The 22,226-nt window shown below is 37.0% G+C and overlaps 1 protein-coding gene and 1 pseudogene across 2 annotated transcripts in view; one reads left to right on the forward strand and one right to left on the reverse strand.

Annotated features, from left to right (window-relative positions):
- Positions 1–4,385, forward strand: part of LOC132273458 (cleavage stimulating factor 64) — a 48,127-nt gene extending 43,742 nt beyond the window's left edge. For both annotated transcript variants that reach the window (XM_059774420.1, XM_059774421.1), the window contains exon 10: positions 3,862–4,385. In XM_059774420.1, coding sequence (XP_059630403.1) covers positions 3,862–3,990 — 129 coding nt within the window. In that variant the 3' untranslated portion in view covers positions 3,991–4,385. The remainder of the gene's footprint in view (positions 1–3,861) is intronic.
- A 13,407-nt stretch (positions 4,386–17,792) lies between these two features.
- Positions 17,793–22,226, reverse strand: part of LOC132275489 (laccase-15-like) — a 66,945-nt pseudogene continuing 62,511 nt past the window's right edge.

Raw genomic sequence — 22,226 nt, forward strand, 5'->3', positions numbered from 1 at the left:
TTTTTTACATTCATCTGATGTGAAACTGAGGTCATTAATCATAGTTGCGGAAACTTGGTTAGGTGTCTTTCTTGAGAACACCTAGATATATACACCTAGATATATAGATATAAAGATTTATAGTATTTATAGCATTTTTTCAAACCATACACAATCTTTCTGAGTTTGCATACATTAGTTCAATCAGCAAGTCCACTAGCAAGAATCTCTTTAAGATTGTGTATGGTTTTTTTCCTCGCCAGTCTATTAACCTAATTCCTTTGCCCTCTAAGTCTCGTCTTTCTGTGTTCCCTTCATTATTTTTTTTTTTGGTAAGTAAAATGAATTAGAAGGCGTTCAAAAGGGGAACGCGTCCCAAGCTATACAAAAAACTGAAACTATGATCTCAAGGAGTCCAAAAAGTCCACAATATCCTCAATGGAGGAAAAATCTCTCCCCCAACCCCAACAAAAAAGAGTACAAATAATAGAAAATTTCAACACCCCAATGGAGGACTCCTTCCCATCAAAAGATCTTCTATTCCGCTCTTTCCAAATGCTCCACCAAACACAAAAGGGGGTTACCCTCCAGAAGACTCTCGCTTGAGCCCCTACCCATTGGCCCCTCCAAATATCCAGCAATTCCCGAGATGTCCGAGGCATAACCCAATGAATAGCAAACAAATAAAAAATGAGACTCCAACAATCATGAGCCACAGGACAATGCAGCAGCAGGTGATCCACTGAATCCCTATTCAACTTACAAAGACAACACCGATTAACAATAATATGTCTTCGCTTCCTCAAGTTATCCAAAGTCAAAATCTTGCTCCAAGCTGCAGTCCACACGAAAAAGGCCACCCTAAGAGGCGCCTTGGACAACCACACCTTTTTCCACGAGAAGGAAACGCCATGAAAACCAGAAAGGCACACAAAAAAAGACCGGACCTGGAACATTCCCTGAGAAGAGGGCACCCAAAACAGGGAGTCAACACCAGTGCCCTTCACCTCCTGTCTGTACAAGAGAGCCAACAAGCCAGTGACATCATCCAACTCCAGATATCCATGACATTCATGATATTATAAGATGAAAAAATGCTTTAATTAATTAATTTTATTTATTGAAGAGCATCCAAAAGGGGGACGAGGCCCAAACAATTGCTCAAAAACTAAATCCTCAAGCTATTCACAAACGACAAAAGAATCTCCCATAGAATCACAATTGGAACCCTAAACCCAAAAATATAAGGAACTAGAATATCTATACATCCCCCAAGGAGTCTCTATCCCATCAAAGGATCTATTCCTCTCCTTCCAAAGAGTCTACCACAAGAAAAGAGGGGTTGTCCTCTATGCGTCTCTAACTTGGGGTTGCACCCGACAACCCACCCCAAGCTACAATCAAACTCACTGAGAACTCGAGCATAACCCAGTGGGTCCCAAAAATAGCACAAAGAATATCCCAACCCTCCCTAGCTCTTGGATAGTGAAGAAGATTATCTACCAACCCCTCAGCCCGCTTAACACGCAAGACCAATTGACAATAATTTGTCGTCTCTTGTCAGATTGTCCATGGTCAAAATCCTCCCCAAAGCTGCTGTCCAACCAAAAAATGTCACCTTCAGAGGGGGGCTTGTGAGCACCAAATACCTTTCCATACTTATCAAAAAAAAAAAAAAAAAAAATTACCAAATACCTTTCCATAGAAATGTTATACTTTGAGAATCCATCAGGCGGCAACAGAACTAGCAGACCTCAAATCTCCCATGACCCGAACCTGCCCACAGCAACTCATCCGTCACCTCACCTTTATGCTGTGTTCGGTAGGAAGGAAGAGGTGTGGAGAGAAAATAGGAAGGAAGGAACGAACTTCCAAGGAAATAATTAATGGGCTGACTGTAAAGCAGAGCCAAAACCTCAACCATCTCCTCCACCTCCCAATCGTGCAAAAACCTCTCGAATTGAACATTCCAAGATAGTCATCCTCCATCAAGGCGATAGCAATGAATGACCATCGTCTCCCTATCAATCGTTGTGTAGATCCACATGCTATACGTACCTATTATTGGTGCTGACGCAGAGGGTAGCTAGTTTCTGATGCAAGGATAGCACAACCACATGTTTCATTAGGGTTCTTTGCAGCTATTTTCGACTTCTTTTATGTATGCGACTGTGTGTAGCACCTATTTTGGACATTAGCGTTCTTTGGGTTGCCTATATATACATGGACATATGCATTGGGTTGGGCAGCTTTTGACGAATATTGCCAAAGATGAGTTTTTATGTAATTGATCCTGACCTTTTGGAATGGTACCATGAGTTTTGCTCTCCAGAGGTGAGTTCTTAGCCGGGGAGAAATGATTGAGATCATAATGGTTGCCTAGCCCCACATGCTATACATACCTTTTATCGGTGCCGACACAGAGGGTACCTAGCTTCCGATGCAGAGGATAGTACAACTACATGTTTCATTAGGGTTCTTTGCAGCTATTTTTGACTTCTTTTATGTATGTGACTGTGTAGCAACTATTTTGCTCATTAGTTCTTTGGGTTGCCTATATATACATGGACATATGTATTGTATTGCACAACTTTTGATCCGAATCTGTAAAATCAGGATTTTGATCAAATCACACATTGTAGTATACTATGCCTTCTAATTCTTTAAGAGGCTTATCTAAAAGATTCGCAATATAACTAGGAAGAATATTGAATACCAAGTTGTTGAGATATACAGACTTCTTCCCCAATTCTTTTTCTATCTCTTCTTCTTCTCTCTCCCAGTTATACATCACACTGCATCTAAATTATGTTGGGAATTTGAATGGGAGCTTGTTTTCTGCAACTCTTTCGAACCCAAAACACCTTGAACAATCCATTGTTTACCTTTTTCATACTTGTGAAGTATGAGGTACATACTGAAGTCACAGATGAACCAAACAAAGCGAGCAAGAGCTTGAGCTCATTGCCCAAAGGCGCTTTCAGCCAGTTTTTGAAATAGGGTCTTGAAGACAGGAATGATTCTATTTTTCTAGAAAGGGATGGGTAGATCATGGAAGCTAGTATCTTAATCAGTTATGGTTGACATTGTGATGAAATCAATAGAAGAACAAGATGTGCTAAAATAAGCAGCACTGACCTTATTACTAAAATAAGCCTACTAGCTTTCTTTCTTTATTACGACATGGTTCAGGGAATTTCTTCTTGAGATGTTCTGCTGCAAATTTCATGTAGTTAGTACGAAAAGGATTTGTGTACCAGTGCACCAGTGACACCTCGTTATGAAGTTAAGAGAACTTTATGAAATCCTTTTTGTTGCATATCCCTCTTGGCAGTTCCAGAAGTTTCTGCTAGAAATTATTAAATTAATTAAACCTATCAAAAAAGAAAAAGAAAATGAAAGAAGTATAATGGTGTAGTTCAGACGGGTTTAAGAAGTATTCCGAGACTTAATTTTTTCTAATTGTCTTCAGTGAATTGTTAGTACTCTTAGTTACGGCTCCTTTGCAAATCAGAAGTCCGGAAACATCATAAACTTTCCCTTTTTTACTTAATATTACTATGGCCATCTTCTATCATGGTATGGATTGCTTTAATTGTGTCACAAAGAAAATGAACGTGAGTTGCATAATTGCCCTGACATTTACCCAACGTGATAAAGCGTCAATTCATACCCCAATGTTTTGATTCTACTTTGTAAAAAAAATGGCTATACAGAATGATTTGACATTTCATTTGCAGATGAGTCATAGGCATCCTATTGTGCTGTTGATGATGTTAGAATGTCATCTAATTAAGACATGGTTGATTTTTGATAATGGAAGGCCAAACAATGATGTGGTTTTTCATTCCTGATATCAAGTTCTTTTATTCTGTTCCGCAGCTGCTGCTTCGTCCTGAAGTTGAGTCTGTCTTACTGCAGCAAGTGCTAAATCTCACACCAGAGCAGTTGAGTTCGCTGCCCCCAGATCAGCAGCAACAGGTCATTCAGCTCCAACAGATGCTTCGTTAAGTTCACTTCTCGCCAGTTTAGTTGATGGTTTCGTGCTGCAAGAGGTCCCCTGTGAAGCTCCTAATTATCTTTTGAAGTTTTTGGGGCAAGGATTAGTAATCAATTTAATCAATATCTACAGTTGTATAATTATTCTTCACAGAAGATCCAGTCCAGGATCTGAAATGCACAATTTTATATCCCAAATCATGTAACGTTTACAAGGTTGTGAAATGTCCAAAGGCAAAGGAAAATTTTTGGCTGTTCTTCCTTGATTTTTAAAAATTATTTCACCATGCAAACAGTTTTCCCGTGCTTTACCGGTGTCAATGCTGCACTTTCAGATGGTCAGCAATTTTTATGATTCTTTGTATGAGAGAATGAATGATAAAAATTTAAGGTTGTGTGTTGGTTCAGGTTGACGGCTTCATTATTTGTTTTAAGTTTCCAATTTCCAAATACTAAATTTGTATTGCGTTTGTGGCTGAATTTTTAACTCATGGGATGAACTGTTATTCTGACAGTCTCTAGTAAATAGCATAAATTAAATTGTTGTTCGATGGATGAGAACACACGGTTTGTCTATCTTTAGCTTTTAGCATCCTAGTGAATTTTCATGCATTTTCTTTAGCCACGGCAAGGTAAATTAGGAATACATACATATATATATATATGTGTTTGTATATATGTTTTTTTTTTTTTTTTTTTTTTTTTTTTGGTTTTTTTTCAATTTGAAACCTGTTATCACACATTATGTCTCATTTCATTTCACTTGAAAATGAGGAATTTCTTGAGGAATTTCTTGCATTCATGTTTCTTTACCACTAAGATGAATTTAAATGTACATCTTACATATAAATTCATCTTGCACAACCTCAATTAAGAAACATGAATTCTTCTTGCATTCATGTTTCTTATTTTATTTATTTATTATTATTCTTTACCACTAAGCTTTTACCACAAACTATGCTAGTCTTCCGATGGCAAGGGGTGTGGGAAAATTTTGGTGACCAAATTTTTAATAAATAAATAAATAAATTACTTTTGAGTAAGCTTAAAGTTAAGAAAAGTCAAATGAATAGTAACCAAATTTGAAAAATAGTTTATAGTCCTAAATACCCCTCTATACGCAACCTCACCATCCTTCACCACTGATACAAATGTTTGTGGATTGGTGAACAGTAAGAGGACTATTGCAAGAAATGTTGAACGACTGGTTTTAGGGTAAAAGTTAACAGTAACTATGGTTGTTTTTTTGTCAATTAAAACACACACACACACACACACGTCATATTTGATATTCCTCCAAATTTATCAATATACTGTTTTAATTGAAATCGGACTTCTTCCTCCCAAGGAGTTCTTTCCAGTACTCTCTATTCCACTGATTTTTGTCAAGAACATCCAACGAGAGCTGGTGGAATTATATTATTTTTTAACAATAGAAAAATTCAAGAGTTGCAAGTATAATTATTCAACATGGCCATCCAACTCCTCAATTTAGTTTGGATGGAAAGTAAAGAGAAAAAGAGAAGTTGGGAATATGTGAAGTAACTAAAGTTCGAGAGTAACTGAGACTGAGCATGAGTTTAATTAATTTAAATAAAATGGTATAAAAAAAGATTGAAAAAATATATATATAAAATAAAATTTGCTATTCACTTCTAATAGTAGTATAATAAATATAGATGCATTATGCACTTTAGTGCACGGATATACATACATACCTCTTTAGCATTTGAATATGTGATTGATGTGCACTAAGTGTATCAATTATAAAATCCCTATTTATAGCACAAATTCTTGTAGAAAATGACTAAGTAAGGGTTATCGATCCACGAAGATTGCTAGCTTATGTCAATCAAAACTCTAAGAGTACTTTCAAGTTTGATAGAAAAATGTTTTGTTTGATAATTTGTTTGTCACTTAACATGAAATTACAATTTAAAATATAAAGTAAAATGGATTCAGTTGCTAGGGAATTGACTTCACTAAGGCCTCATAAACATGTTTACATGCAATCAACTTGGGGGAAAACAACTAAGTATATAACTATGATGTGTAGAAGTATAAACAACCACAACATTTTTCAGAAATTTACACAATTCAAAATTAAGCATAACCCATCTTTAGTTAGAATGGCTCATCCACCTAAACTAAATTGTGTTATGAACTATCTTCCCTAGGCATGACCTATCAAAGTTCTCAAATTGTATGTTAATGCACGTGAAATTCAAGAATCTAGCATAAATTATCTTCAGTAGGCATGGACTAACTACCTAACTAAATTAATCTAAGGGTGTAGCATGGTCCATATTCCCTAAGCATAACCTATCCAATTTCTCATATAATATGCCAATAAAACCATTTCATAAATTCATTCTCATTGTCACTATAAGAATGTAAAGTGTATAGTTATGCAAACATGATTTCTAAGACAAGACATACATCTCAGCATAAATATATATTCAAATGAAGCTCAAATATATCAATTTAATGTATACACATTTAATTTATGAAATCAATAATATACAAGAAGAATTCCCCAAATTGAAAGACAATTACAACATATTTACTTGGTCAAGGTTACATCAATCCCCTAGGAGAGGAATAAGCTCATACTGGGCATGGTGGAAGCTCCAAAGTAGGAAGAAGAAGACTCTCTTTTCAGTTCTATAGCAGCCCCCTTTTCCACACACAAAAAACCTAATTTCTTCCTTACTTTCTCTCTCTAAAAACAATACAAAACTGAATAATTTTGAATCTACAATAGAGAGATATATATAACTGCTCTCTATAGTCAGATTCTAGTTCAAAAACTGATTAAAATTGTGCATTCAAGTGGGGGAGAGGGAAGTTCAAAACTGAAAATCTTTTGATAGCTCATTTACTCGCAGGTGGGCGTCCGGACGCAGCGGCCGACGTCCGGATGTAACTTATCATGGCTGGCCTCCTTGTGCACGTAGAGTGCTTGCAACGGCTGATCTTGACATGTGGCATCTGGACGCAGAGATGGGCATCTGGACGGAAATTCCGTTGGCTACTTAAATGTTATTTATTTCAATTGCAATTGTTTAGCCAAATTTTCCACCGGAAGCTGCGTTCGGACGCTAGCTTAATTTATGTGGTGACTTCATCTTCTTTGCTAGTCTTCTCGAGTCAACTTCCTTCCTCAAAATAGACTTGTTAATGATCTTAAGATCCTTTTTGATTGATTCCTCAGTTCGCCATGATCCACGTCTCTTGAAATCTCGTAAATCCTTGCTTTTATTCATTTTAGGGGACAAGTCCTGAAAATAAATAAAATACACAAAAGCTTATAAAGTACACATTATTGATACAAAAATGAACTAAAACATGCAATTAAGGGTACTTGAATATGAAATATTCTGTAATGAACCGGTCATTTTCCTTCCTTTCTTTTTCCAGCATTTATTTTTATTTTTATTTTTATTTTTTATATCTTTTTCCTTGTTGTCGTTTCCTTTCACGTAACCTCACTTTTTGTGCTAGGATTTAAACCCGGCTTTGCATGCATCCATTACATTTGTTTTCCATGAAATACGTAGTTTTACTTTTGTATAAAAACATGCTACTTATTTACTTTTCATGTAAGGGTATGGATGCATAGTTTCTTCGGAAACATTTTGGCTTTTAGGGGTAATTGTGTAATTTTCATTTTGTAATTATTTTTCTTCTCAAGGACTATTTTGCAATTTAATTTGCAAGACATTTTGGGGAGGGATCTTTTTACAATTTTTGGAAAGTGTGATAAGTGTCACACTCTCATTGGTCCACTTGTAGGCAATTGTGTGGTGACACTTGGATGCCTTGGATGTTGACAAGTGGAGGGCTTGGATTAGGCCTTGAGAGGAGGCCTAAGATGGTGACAAGTGTAGGCTTTAGATGGGATCTTGTGAGGAGGCTTACTTAGTTGACAAATGGAGGGGTGGGATGAGTTGTGTGTGTGAGAAAGGTAGTGCTAGTGCACATAGTGAGTGGAGAAATACAAAAAATCCCACTAACTTCATCACTTTCCCACCTTTGCTCTCAAAAACCCTAACTTGCCTCCATTTGTGTTCTTGAAACCCTAGAACTACCACCATAGTTTTAAGCCATTTCCCTTCACCTTTTGACTTAACCTTTGAAAGGTAAAAGCTTCTCCTCATCATCCTCTACAAAACCTTAGAACGGTTTCTTGGAATTCTTTGGTTTGCCTTGGATTATAGAGATTCAATTATCTATTGAGGTAGGGGTGGTTGTATATATATTTCCTTTGGGTTTTATATATATTTGAGGCTTTATATATATTGATTACATGCTTTTCAATTATTGTATTTGCATATAAATAGAGATTTTATATGCTTGACTAAGCGTTTGTGATTTAAAGCATGTATAATTATATTTGTATTGTGTAGTGAAATTATTGCTTAATGACTTGCTTAATACTAGAGATTTCATTGAGGGTGTATTATGAAAATCTTGAAAATTGCACTTGTATTTACCTTGTTAGTCTATTACTATATTGTGTGGATTAGTAATTGTGACTTACATTGATGGTAAATTGATTTAGCGTAACATTTAGTGTCATTGACTTGCGTGTAACGAATCGCACATTGAAGATTCGACATTTGACGTTCATTGTAAGTGTGATGAATTGCACATTGAAGATTCGACATGCTGTATGCCATTTTAGACATGAAACTTTAGGACATGGTTTATGTGGTTTCACCCTACTTATGTTTGGTAGGTAGTTTCATGCATTATTGTTGTGCATGTATATGTTATGAACTTGTTGATTTTTGGAAGATTGTAAGGATATGAAATATGTGATGGCTAGTTTGGCTCTAGTGCAGGGAATAAGAGTTCTCCCTATGTCATAGTGCACACTAGGTAGTACCTTATGGGTCGTAATTGCCCAGAATAACTTGTATTGTCTTGAGGCCACATATCCTAGTCTTTCCAAATACTTGATTTCACATTCAATTCCAAGTTGTTAATTATGGATTACTTGTAGCTTGTGATTTGGTGCTCCATGTTTCAACACAGTTTAATATACTTGTGTTAGTATGCTTGTATGCCTTGTAATTATCATTTCATTGCTTGTGTAGCTTGAGATGATCCCTTAGTTCACCTTGAAAACATAAACGTTAGTTGGAATGCTCCTTTGTAATGATCTATGTTGAGCTTGCATGATATTTGAAACAATAGGGTATACGCATGCACTTCTTCTTACGAGTAACTTGTTTATATATATATATATGATAAATACTTGGTAAAAGTTCATGCATAAATGACATGAGTTTACATCTTGTCACTTCTATGTTCTGGTCAAAATTTTTATTTTATTTTTGTTTTTTGGCTCAATCATATGTACGGGTCTGTGTTGGTCTATAATTGGGTTTATTCCTCTTTAATTTTTGCTCTTTAACATGATATGCATTATAATCAAGATTTAGCTTATTCCTCATTGATCTTTTGCTCCTTGAGGAAGTGCATGAGCTTTTATGTTTGCATTGAACGATTGTAGCATGTGAAACATTTTTAGCAAAGTTGGATCTTATGTGTAATACCCCGTAATTAATTAAAGAGTTTAGTTTATTTAAATTCAATTATGTGTGGATTCCTTTACCTATTATTGTGCATGCTACATTGTTATATTAAGTTCATTTAATGGTGCATGTAAATTAATTGTGTATGTTAAAATAGTAAATTTATTCATTTAATTGTGCATGTATTATTTTAATTAATTTTACTTGTTGATTATGTTTAATTAAGCAATATTAGTTAATTAGAGTATTATATTTGTGTTATAAAGTATTATGATGATATAATATATTATTTTGTAATAACAATAATAATAATTATATTAGTTTAATAATAATAATAATAATAATAATAATATTATAATAATAATAATTATAAAAGTTTATTAATAATAATAATAGTTATAATAATAATAGTATTAAACCAATGTCATGATGAAATTTGAGATTAGGATAGGATTGCATCAATGGTTATGGGTGGAATTGAAGCCTTATGGTTGGGAGGATGGTTAGTAGATGAAAAAATAAGATATTTGTAATATTTATATTATATATTTTGTATATAAATTAACTAGCTTACCTTAGAAGAAAATAAAGGGAGTTAGAAGCAAAGTATAAATTCTAGTGAGCTATTTTATAAGAGTGAAAGGAAAAGAGAAAGAGAAAGAAGCTTGGACCGGTGTAGGCGATTTTACCCGACTACGCGCAGATCGGCGGATTTATTTTAAATCCAAAAAGGCAAGTTATTATCTACTTTTCCCCTTTGAATCCATAAATTAATTGTTTAGATTATTTAAATAATTATAGAGCTTAGAGATCATGCTAGGAAACTATTAAATTAAATTTTTTTATTTATTAAAGAAAGGAATTTTAATTATTAAAGGTGGTCAACAATTATTTTATGGCCTATGTAATCAAAATATAGCTAAAAATAATTATTATGGCCTTTGGGATTTTTTTTAGAATTTTTAGGAATTTTCCGGGGCTTTTTTGCAATTTCCGGCGAGCCTCCGGCAAGGATTCCGGCCACCGGCAGTGAAGAAGGTGACCGGAGTGATCCGGTGTGATGCGGCGCATGGTAGGTTAGTGCGCGCGCGCATCCTGGCCATTAGTAGAGCCTGATTGATCCGGTGCATCGCGGTCCATGTTACCGCGGTACACCCGGATCCATAAGCACAGGATTGAGTGATGAGAGGGTGAGCTGATTCAGTGTAGCGCACCCATAGTAGGATGATGCAACCGACCAACCAGCACACGCCGCGTCAGCAAGGCACCCTTAGTGCGCGCGTGGCAGCGCGTGCGCGCGTGTGGAACGCTCCAGACGCGCGTGGGAGCGCGTGCGGGCTGATGCCAGACGCGCGTGGAGGTGCGTGGGAGAGTGGGGAAGGTTGGGCTGCGCGTGGGGAGGCTCTGGGAGGCGCGTGAGGGCGCGTGTGGGGTCCCTACAGCTGCTGGAAATTACCAGAATACCCCTAGGGCCTGTTTTGTAAATTCCAGAACCTTAAACTTGGATTTTTAGGTACTGAGTTGGTATTTACGGGTTTAACGGGCCACGAAATTATTAGTTTAATACCCGTTACTTATTCTTATGGCCGATTAATCTTTTCTAAGCATTTATTGGCTCGTTCACAGTACGGATACTAATGTGATGTATTTAACGACATTGTTAAAGATAAATAGTGTTATTATCGTATTAAATGGTATCAAACATCACTGTTAAATTAAATAAGGCCATGGTTTTAGTCAGATAAATTATCCATGATATCTTATGGGATGTTTATACTGTTAATTGATATTTAAACCATGATCATTATGCTGTGTGCATTTCAGGAAATAAATGGACTGTTTAATTATGTCGCATTTATATTATATGGATGTGTTGCCATATAGAACCATATGAGCTGGCTAATAAGTTTAGACTCATTTATACCTTATGCATTCGTTGCGATAGACAGATGTGTGGCTGTCGGGGTATGTGGTTTAATATTATTGGCATGTGTTGCCTAATTGACATACTCGGTATATTTATTAATATTGTTGGCATGTGTTGCCTAATTTATATGCTCAGTATATTCATCAGTACTTTGCGAGGTGTTATCACTGTGTAGTTCGTTATAGTCTGTGTTGTCAGTACCGTGCACCATGTATAATAGCTGATTTCCCGGGTAGGGAAAGGCGACACTTAACCACCTAGTGTGAGTCTAAGTGATCACCGTCTATTCTGGTTGAGGTCATGTTATACATCGGATAGTTCCCGTAGGATGTATACAGATATAGTACTCATCCGATTCATAATGATTAATTTATTTGATTCTCTGATTTGGGTCATAGTAGAGAGGACTTGCTCGTGGGGTTGACCCACCATTGTTGTTATTTCAGGATACGGTCAGTATCCGTTTCAAGGCTGAGGTTAGCAGTGTGGGACCATCATCCGAACTCATCTACTCTTACGATCCAGTGCAGGGTAGAAGTTTTATGTAATACTTCAGTTTTAGTTTTTATTTACTTCTGACGTTGAACTCTCAGGGTTATATTTAGGGATCCTTGACATAGGATTTCCAAGTTGTAATGAAGTACGGTATTAAATAAAGGATGGATGGATGTTGTATTATTTAGGGTTCATTTCCTGTCTAAATTCTTTTATTATCATCATTTTGTATTCCATGCTTGTATATTGCCAATTGTTTTTGATATCCCTCGTTTTTCGTGTATAAGCCTGATCAACTTATGCGTGGAAAATGTTGGGGGTGTTACATTATGGGTGGCTTTAGAGTGTGCATTCTAGATATATATAGGATGCATGTTTCGCGGTCGTGGTGTAATAGACTTGGACAAAATCAGTGTAAACTGACCAATACGGGTCACGTATCAGACTTAAAAAAGTGTTGAGTATCGGCTGATACGGCGAACCATGATAGGATGTTACATTTGTATAATGCATGGTGATAAGGGACACGGGAGATATGGTAGGATGGGTGAGTTGAGAACTTGGTGGTGTTGATGGGATGATGGAATACTGGTAATGGTGAACAAACATAGAGCAACATCACTCAGAAGTAACCTCAGCTACATTGATCAGACTAGGGAGTCCCCATTCAGCAACAATAATTCTCGTGCTAATGGAGTCCTTAGCTTTGATAAAGAGAAGATTATCATGAACACAATCCTCGATGATCTTCCATATAACTTGGGGGGATTTTTGAGTCCCAACACAGGTACGATTGTTCCTCTCTTTCCAAATAAAATAAATTGTAGCAGAGAAGCAAAGTTTGATTGTAATGGCCTCAATCGATTTACACTCAGCATTCTAAACTATTTCGATCCATTAGCCTATGAAAAGAAAGCTGCGATCACCACAATACACACCACACTTGTGCTGAACATAATCCCAAATAGATGATGAGAAACTGCACATAAAGAATAAGTGCTTATGGGTTTCAATCTCATTCATAGAAAGAGAGCATAGGTTATGGTTATCCGGGGCCAACCAGAAGGCCCTATCTCTAGTATAGAGTCTGCAATTCAGGGCAAGCCATGCAATGAATACATGCCTAGGGATATGTTTGGAGAACCATATAATATGGTTCTATCTAGATAGAGGTTCTGGTGGTAGAGAGCATTGTAAGTGTGCTTCAGATTGAACTTTCCTGTAGGAGATAGAGTCCACAATGCCCTATCTTTGTTGCCAACATTTATAGGAGGGATGGTTTCATTAACACCAATAATAATCCTGAAATGGTTTGGGATTCTCCATTGTCTATGTCTTCAACCAGCTGACCTTGGATATAGTATCCCACAGGTGGTTAGAGATGATTGTAGAATCAACTCTATTCCTAATAGGTCCAGAAGGTAACCAGTAATCAAACCACAAGGAAGTGTCCATACCATCCCCTACATGGTGTTTGATAAAAGGTATAGCCATGCCCCTAAGCTTGAGTAGTCGTCTCCAATTACAAGAGCTAAGTTGGTTAGCTTTAATCTCTTATAAGCTTCTATCCTTGATTAAGTTAGAGTGAACCCAATCATACTAGAGGGATTGACCATTATCATAAAAGAGATTCCAAATGTGCTTGAGAATTGAGATCTTATTTAGGGCAGCAATGTTAGGAAGATCAAGATCACCATAATTTTTAGGCTTGCACACTGCATACCAATTAATCTTTGCTCCAGTGTCTTTCATCTCCTAGCCAGTCCATAGGAAGTTCTTTAAAACACAGTTGATTTGCTTGGTCACTTGAAAAGGCAACACAAAGAGACTGCCCCAATAGGCATGAATGTTGATGAGAATTAATCTAATAAGCTGTAATCTTCCTGCATAAGAAAAAAATATAGAAGTCCAGCTAGAAATTCTTGAAGTGATCTTCTCAACCAGGGTCTTATAGTTAATAGATAAAAGTCTAGTTGTAGAGAAGGGAACACCAAGGTACCTAAAGGGGAAGTGCCCAATCTTGAGACCAGAAGCTCTGATTATACCATTCTCTGCCTCCAAAGGGATGTCAGCTGTGAAAATGTTGCTCTTGTTTAGGTTAGGCTTAAGTTTAGACATAATGGAAAACTTATGAATACTATTAAACAAAACCTCAAGGGAGAGTGGATCACCATTATAGAACATCATAAGGTCATCTGCAAAACATAAGTGACATATCTAATTACTTTTGTATCTCAAATAGTACTTGAATTGAGGGTCCTCAGCAATGGCTTTGTTGATAATTAATGAGAAAACATTCATCACAACCACAAAAAGGAAAGGTGAAAGGGGGTCCCCCAGTCTAAGGCCCTTTGATCCTTTGAAGAAACCCTCAAGCTCTCCATTGATAGAGACTGAGAAGGCTGTGGAAGTGATGCAAGCATAAATCCACTGAATGAACTCTGGGGGAAAAAGGAGAATCCTTAAGCAATCAATTAAGAACTCCTAATAAACAATGTCATAAGCTTTATGAAGGTCAATCTTCAGAGTACAGCTAGGAGTTGAAGTAGTGGAGTTGTATCCCTTCATGAGTTCTTGGACAATAAAAATTCTATCTCCAATCCTCCTATATTTGATGAAGGCTGTTTGGTATTTATCAACAATGTGGGGAAGGGCAAGCTAGAATTTCTTAGCAATGATCTTTGAAATGACTGTGTAAATAGTGTTACAAGAGATATGTCTAAAGTCCTGCATGGATGTTGGGTTAGGAACCTTGGGCACCAAAGTGATATAGGTGGAACTGATCTCCCTCAGAAGTTGTCCATTCACAAAAAAATCCTTGACAACCAAGGAGATGTCATTGCCAATCACAGACTAAGCTTTCTTGAAGAAAAGGGCATTATACCCATCAGGACCAGGAGCTTTTTTATTACTTAGAGCAAAGAAACACTCTCTAATCTCCTCTAGGGAGGCGATAATAGTGAGAGTTTCAAGGATATTTGTAGGTAAAGTCTTGTTAAACACATCTCTGAGACTGTCAATACCTACATAATTGTGAGTCTAACCCCCAGAATATTCTAGAAGTGTTGGACAACCTCAAGCTTGATAGATGGGATAGACTCAGTGGTTTTCCCATTTGCCAATTGGAGCTTTGCAATTTTATTTCTATTACATCTAGCATTGAAGGATCTCATAAAGTAACTTGTGTTCTTGTCCCCCTCCTGAACCCGCTTAATCATAGATTTCTGAAGGTAGAATTGTTCTTCAGCCAGAGATAGGTTATGGAATTTTTGAAAGAGAGCTTTCTCATCAGTCCTAAGTTACACATTTGTAGGATCAGTATCAAGAATTAACTGGCAAGCCTTGAAATTGTCTTTAGCCTCTGAAACTCTTAGAGATATCTCACTGAAGTGTCTTTTATTCAGAGCCTTAAGCTTGTGTTGAAGAAGTTTTAGCTTCCTCACCACCTAGAACATAGGAGTACCTTGAACATCCATCTCCCATATACTAGCCACAGTTACAAGGAAGTCATCATGGTTCCCAATAAAATTAAAAAATCTGAATGCAATCTTTTTCTTGGTAGTGTACACCCCAGTGTTGATAACCATAAGGGAGTGGTCTAAAATACCTTGGGGGCAAGAACTCACAATTAGAAGATTGCAGCTTAGAGAGCCATCTGTCATTGACAAGAACTCTATCCAACTTCCTAGATATGTTAGCATCACCTGGACTTTTATTGGTCCAAGTAAGAATAATACCATAGTAATTAAGCTCAGTCAACTCAGCTAAGTTAACACAGTTATTAAAATCTGTAATACCTGAATTCCACCTGCTAGAACTTTCCACATTCTCATTAGGGTGTCTAATAATATTAAAATCACCAAGGAGGACCTATGGAGAGTGGGAGAAGCTTGTTGTTTGTGCTTTTGCTCCACAGACTTTCTCTTAAGGTAACCGAGTTGTAAGCATAGATTGCAGACACAAAGAAGTGGTGCAGGTCCTCAATAGTTATAACACTGCAATGAATAACCTGAGCAGTAGAGGACAGCATGTGGACCCAAAGGATGTTTAGGTCAAAGAGAATCCATACTCTCCCCAGAGTTGAGAAAGAGTAATTGTGAATGAGCTTTCAAGAGGGAGTAATGGCTTTTTGGATAGGGTTAATGTTGGATTCTTGAATTTTTGTTTCAGGAATAGCAATCAGATGAAGCTTAGAGACCCTAATACACTATCTTATTTCTTTTTGTTTTATAGGGGAATTGAGACCCTTGATATTCCAAGCTGCAATAAACATTAAACCAGGGTATTGAAGATCAACCCTGGAAAGCCTAGAACAGGAAAACATGGGCCTTCTTCACCCTTATTTTTCTTATTTTTCTTCTTCTTCCCTTTGCTATCAATGACATCAGTGTCAAAAGTCTTCTCACAACCAGTAGTGCTTGTAGAAGATTCAAGTGAGATCCTTACTACCATTGGGGGGACATTTAGTTCTCAACTCTGTGGTAATGTTTCCCTCCACCACTCTTGTAGCACAAGTGGATAGGATAGGAAAATGTTCTACACAACCCCCTGTAGCATGTTTATCAGGACTTTGCTCAGGGTTGGTGCAGGTGATGGTTATATTAGGACAAGAATTGCAACCATCTAACCTAGATTCACCCCCCTGAGATAAACAATCATTTTTCTTCTCCTCAATAGTGCATTGACCTTCTTTCACATGGGCAATGGTAGGGGCACTTATAGTACATGCACTATTCGTAGAAGCTATTATCTCTTTAGTGGTAGTATTATCTTTGGTTTCCTGCACAATAGACCATTCCATAGTCACAGGAGACTTTGTAGTATCCATCTTGTTTGTAATGTTCTTTATAAGGCATCTGGAATCAAGGTGGCCATAACACTAACAAGAAGAGCACACCGTAGGCTTCCATTGGAATTCAGCCTCGATGTCAATACATGTCCCTTATTCCACTTTAAGCAAGAAGTCCTCAACAAAGGGTTTTATGGCATCAAGCTCCATACACAACCTTGCATAACTTAACCTCTTCTTAGTTTCAATGAGCCTATCAGCAAACAAGGACCTACGCACAGCATTGGTAACATGACTGAAGCCCTTTGTTGTCCAAAACTCAAATGGGATATTATAGAATTTGATCCACAGGGGGATGAACCTACAAGAATCCTGGTTGAGTATCATGCCTTTCTTCCATTTTTTCAAAAACATAGGTTTCCCCATGACCATGTAAGGGCCAATGGCCAAAATGTTGTTACACTCTATTTTCAGACCAAACTTGAACACAAAGAACCCCTTGTCATCAGCCAAAACCTCAACCAGTCCTTTCTGTTGCCACATTTTTGTAACTGAATCTTTCACAAGAGAGAAGGGGAGCTTCTTTTGAATAAAATACCCAGTAAGACAGCTTTCCCAATCCTTTGATCCCTCCTCAACAATGCATTTAGGAGGTGAGATTCAAAGTAATGTAAAAGCAAAATTCAAATATACATGTAATGCAAAAACAAAATTCAACATTTTATTAATAAAATTTCAGAATTATTTATAAATTTATCTCTTATTTTATGAATTCAAAACACTTTACTACTTTGTGGATTCAAAGTAACTCGTTCATTGTAAACAATCATCAACGATTTAGATAAAATTTAATTAATAATGCATAAATAACTTCTTTTTCTTTTCTTTAAGCTTTGTTCTATATTTGACATGACTATTTTGTTTGATGTTTGTGAATTTCAGATCAATTGTTTCAGTGGTGAAAAATATATTTGACACTATTTTCGATCACCAGTGAAACAATTGATCTGAAATTCAGGAACATCAAATAAACAAAAACTACAAGAAATTTCCAATTGCTTCAACAAGGTGGTAAGTCTGGTGGTGGTGGTAGCTTACGTTCTTCATGGTGCTTGCCATTTTTCACTACGAACACTGTTTCCATGCCCACGTAAGATGCCGCTCCAAATGACAATGTATAAACCAAACTCTGTTGTCCAAAAATATACATAAGATCGATGGAGTAACAAATTAAAAATAATAACAATAAAAGAGTATGTTTATGCATGTCATGATGTCATAATTAAACCGACATGGGTTGCTCGCCTTGAATCTAATGGCAGCCTAACCATTCTTGGGTACAGCAACAGTGTTATGAAGAGGAGGGTCAACAAGGTTATATTTCAGAGGGTCTTTACCTTTGTTGAAATTACCAAAACCCCATCCAACCACAAAAAACCTGTACCCATGAAGATGCATAGGATGATCTATACCTGTAACCAAACTTGTTCCTTGAAGAACCAGCTCCACAGTGGAGTTATACTCGAGTACCTTCATTTGTGTCCCTCTTTTCGGAATCCCTAAAATAAGTGGAAGATAATTAGCAGTAAAATTGAATGTCAATGGTGGTAAACTAGGAATTTGATTTCCAAACACCATTGATATGATTATACTAAGCTTGTAGTACATCGAGTGATGGATTTAAGAAGCTAATGTTGTTTATGCTAGTAGCGAATCGGGTACCATTTGGCCCCTCACATAATTTTGAACTACTAAGGTTTTAGAGCAGCTCCATTGGTGCCACTTTTAGCGAATTTGGCCCAAAATTTGGAGACCGCTTGCTCCAATGGGCTATTGAAAAAGTGGGCCACAAAATTTGGGTCGCCAAGCAGGTCACCAAAAAGGGCGACCTTGAAGGCGATTATGGCTCACTTTTTGTGGGCCCAGTTTTGTTTTCTTTTATTTTTTAAATTCAGGCCCAAATCACTGTACCAGCCAAGAACACTGTTCCTAAGGGCATGTTTGGTTGAAATAAAAGCTAAAATTCAAAATTTTAGTTTATTTTGGTCCTTTTTTTTTTTTTTTTTTTTTTTTTTTTTTCCCTTCAAAATCATTGAACCAAAGATCTGTTAAGGCACTGTTTGGTTGACACAAATAGTGCCTTAAAGGCTTTTTTGGGCAAAAAAAGTTTTAAAAATTGAAAAAAAGTGATTTTTGCTAGAATAAGTTGAGATGAATGTAATGATAATGAGATGAACAAATGGTTGTTTATATAACATGAAAAATATAGCCATTAGGAAAAAGTATAAAAATAAATTTTATTTTAAAATTTAAAAATATTAAAATATTAATATTTTTGGAGAGCGAAAATGCATCATTAGAGTACATGCGATAGCTAAAATTTGGAGACTCTAAAACGTTGACGTGACTATTGAAAAATGTTGATGTGCCAAATTCGGAGAGCTTAAATCCGGAGAGCCCATTGGAGATGCTCTTACACGGCGGCAGGGAAATGTGTTAAATGAAACAGTGGAAGTAAATCATTTGGTGACTTTTAATGGGATAAAGATTGGGTGCTGCTTACTAGCCAAGCTTCTAAGACTACCACTGAAATTAAAAGTAGCATTTGTGTCATTGTAATATGGAAGATAAGGTAAGGAGGGTGGTGAAGATAGTGTGTAGTTTTTGTTGTAGCGCACAATAGCCGTGGTGGTGGTGGTGTTATCGAAAGAAACAATAGGGCTGCTTGAGAATGGTCTGGCGGCCATGTAATACAACTGGTTGGACCGTTGATTGGCGTGGAGGATGGCATCTACGGTTTGGCCAGGGGATATGGCAATGTAGTCGCGTGTCAATGGCTTGGTATAGCCACCGTCAGCTCCAACCACTGTAAGCTTGTGCTTTGTGATGGAGAGGAATAGAATTTCATTAATGGCAGCGTTAATTATTCGCAGTAAGTATCTTTTACTATGATCCACAGTTAGTCTAAATGTTCCTGCCATCAAATCATCAAAGGTACGTTATGGATAATGCATGGTTAAGCTATGACTAATTTGATCTGAAGCCAAAGCACGATGAGAGGTTCAATAACGAGAAATTAAACTTTATCCAAACCGTTAGTCTTTGGTGCATTTGGATACATAGGAGAGAAAATAAAAGAAAGGATGTATCAGTTAGGAGAGAAAAAAAAAAGGAAAAGAAATGAGAATAATATAATATTTATTCTTGTTTGGATATATAGAGGAGAAAAGAATAGAAAAGATAGTTATTCTGGTTTGGATAAGATAAAGGAGAGAAAAGAAAAGAAAAGAAAAGAAAGGAAAATTATCAAATTATTATCCTACCATTTCATAATGTTCCTAACTATCCGTTTTATTCTTGTTTGTGGAGACTATTTTTGGTATTATCAAAATACCACTTACTTCACCATGCTTTCTCTCACTATCTTCTCAAAATAGGAGAGAATCTCTCCCTATCCTCTGTCCACTTAATCCACACAAACACATTCACACCCTATCCTTTCTTTTCTTTTCTCTCCCTATCCCTCCAAATCAACCCATCCAAACACATAGAAAGTGTATAAAATCTTGTATGGGCAACTGTTTATGAATTAGGTGTGTAAAATGACACATGATATGTCCAACAAAAAAACAAGTTGCTACTAAAAGAGCAATGTCGCTTTAATGTAATTTAAGGCCCAAGGCAAAAACTTAACTGTGATTGCCCTGGTTTTTCAAGCCAGTGCGTCCTGTGATGAACCGAAGATTGACCCGATAACGGATCCGAATACGGAAGCGAAAATAGAAAACAAGACTCTAAGAAGTTAAAGTGACCTTCCATGAGGTCGTGGAACTCAATGAGAACTGATGCGGAAGCAAAAGATCGAAAATATGACAAATAAGCCCCCAGGGGCAAAATAGTCATTTTTGAAAACTGTGGACTCAGGTGCTACCGAGCACACCGCTGGAAGGAAAACAAAAAACTAATTAAGATGGACTCAAGAATCGCATGATTCGGAGTCCGGACGAAGGAGAAACGGCATGACGAAGAAAAACGAGCACTTAAAGCAAAAAGGGTAAACTGGTAATTATCTAGGAAGATTTGGGTGCAACCGAGTACACCGTTGGAAAGACAGCGAAAAATTAGTCAAGTTCAAAAGAAAGTTCACTCGATTTGGAGTCTGGATGAGGGAGAACGAGGGGTTGAAGTTGAGACGTCGCGGCGGCCCGACGAAAGCTATGGCGTGCCCGGCGCCCATGCACGAGCCCACCGGTGCCCGATGGCATGCACATGATGACAGCAAGAAGAAAAAATTGAGTGTCCAGAACTGAGGCTTGAAACGGAGGTCGAAACGAGTTTTTCTGGAAAAACACGAAGAAGAAACCCCCCCTAAAATCGAGTTTTCTACCTGACATTGCGGACAGAAACGAAAAAATTCACTATGAAATTCCCAAAATGCCCCTAGATCAGAACTGGACAAGAGGCAAAAAGCTGCTACAGGATCTGAGAGCAGAAACGGGATAGAAGATGAATTTTTCTGGAAAAACATGAAAAAAAACCCCTTCCCGAAATCAAATTTTCTACCCAAACTTGGGCATAGGAAATGAAAAAAACTCGCTGCAAAATGGCCAAAACGCCCTCCTAAGAAATCTGGTCATGAGAGCTAAAAAGCTGTTAAAATGAAAACTGGAAGCTGAAACTTCACGAGTGATTTCCAGTACCAAGACGACATTTTCTGGAAAAACATGAAGAAGAAAACCCCCCTAAAATAACGTTTTCTAAGTGAACATGTGAAGATTGGAATTTATTTCTGAAGGAAAACTCCAAAAGGCCCTAAAATCAGATTATGTAGGAAAATTTTAAAATGAGTTCATAGGAGGCTCAAATCACAAAGGAAAGGTTTTTTTTCTTGAAAACGATCCTGCACACAAACGTAAATGATGATTTTGAGCACGCAGGAATGGTCCGTGGCTCCTAGAAATGGCTGAGTCAAAATCCGACCCCCCGACGGCCAAAAAGGCGAAAATGAACTTGAAATGGAAATATGGAAACCAAAATTAGAAAATAGTTTCAAATGACTGTTTGGACCTTGGCCACACTTCATACAAGATGAATGAGACCTAGTGGAGGTTCCAGAACACACTTTACACCACCCGATTTGAAAATGAACCCTTAAAGGCTCGGTTTTCACTATTTTAGCCCAAAAATGCAATATGTGAACTAAAATGCAAAAATGAAAACTAAATGGTGTTTCACCCTTGGCCACACCTCATACATATTAAATGAATGCTAGATAATGAATTTCATACATAAAGCACACTCCAGTGCAAAATAACATACTAAAACGCATGCCTTTTCACATATTCTCATTAAAGGCAAAATACAACCATTATGAATAAACATGGGCTTCAAATGAAATTTGGCCCTTGGCCTTATATCATATACATAAAATGAGAATCAAAAAGTGTGCTTAGGCACACATTACAAGTTTAGAAACAAATATACACATTTGACA

Source organism: Cornus florida, unplaced genomic scaffold, assembly GCF_030987335.1.
Source record: "Cornus florida cultivar Cherokee Brave unplaced genomic scaffold, ASM3098733v1 CherokeeBrave_3.0.0_Hap2_Chr09, whole genome shotgun sequence".
Taxonomy (NCBI): domain Eukaryota; kingdom Viridiplantae; phylum Streptophyta; class Magnoliopsida; order Cornales; family Cornaceae; genus Cornus; species Cornus florida.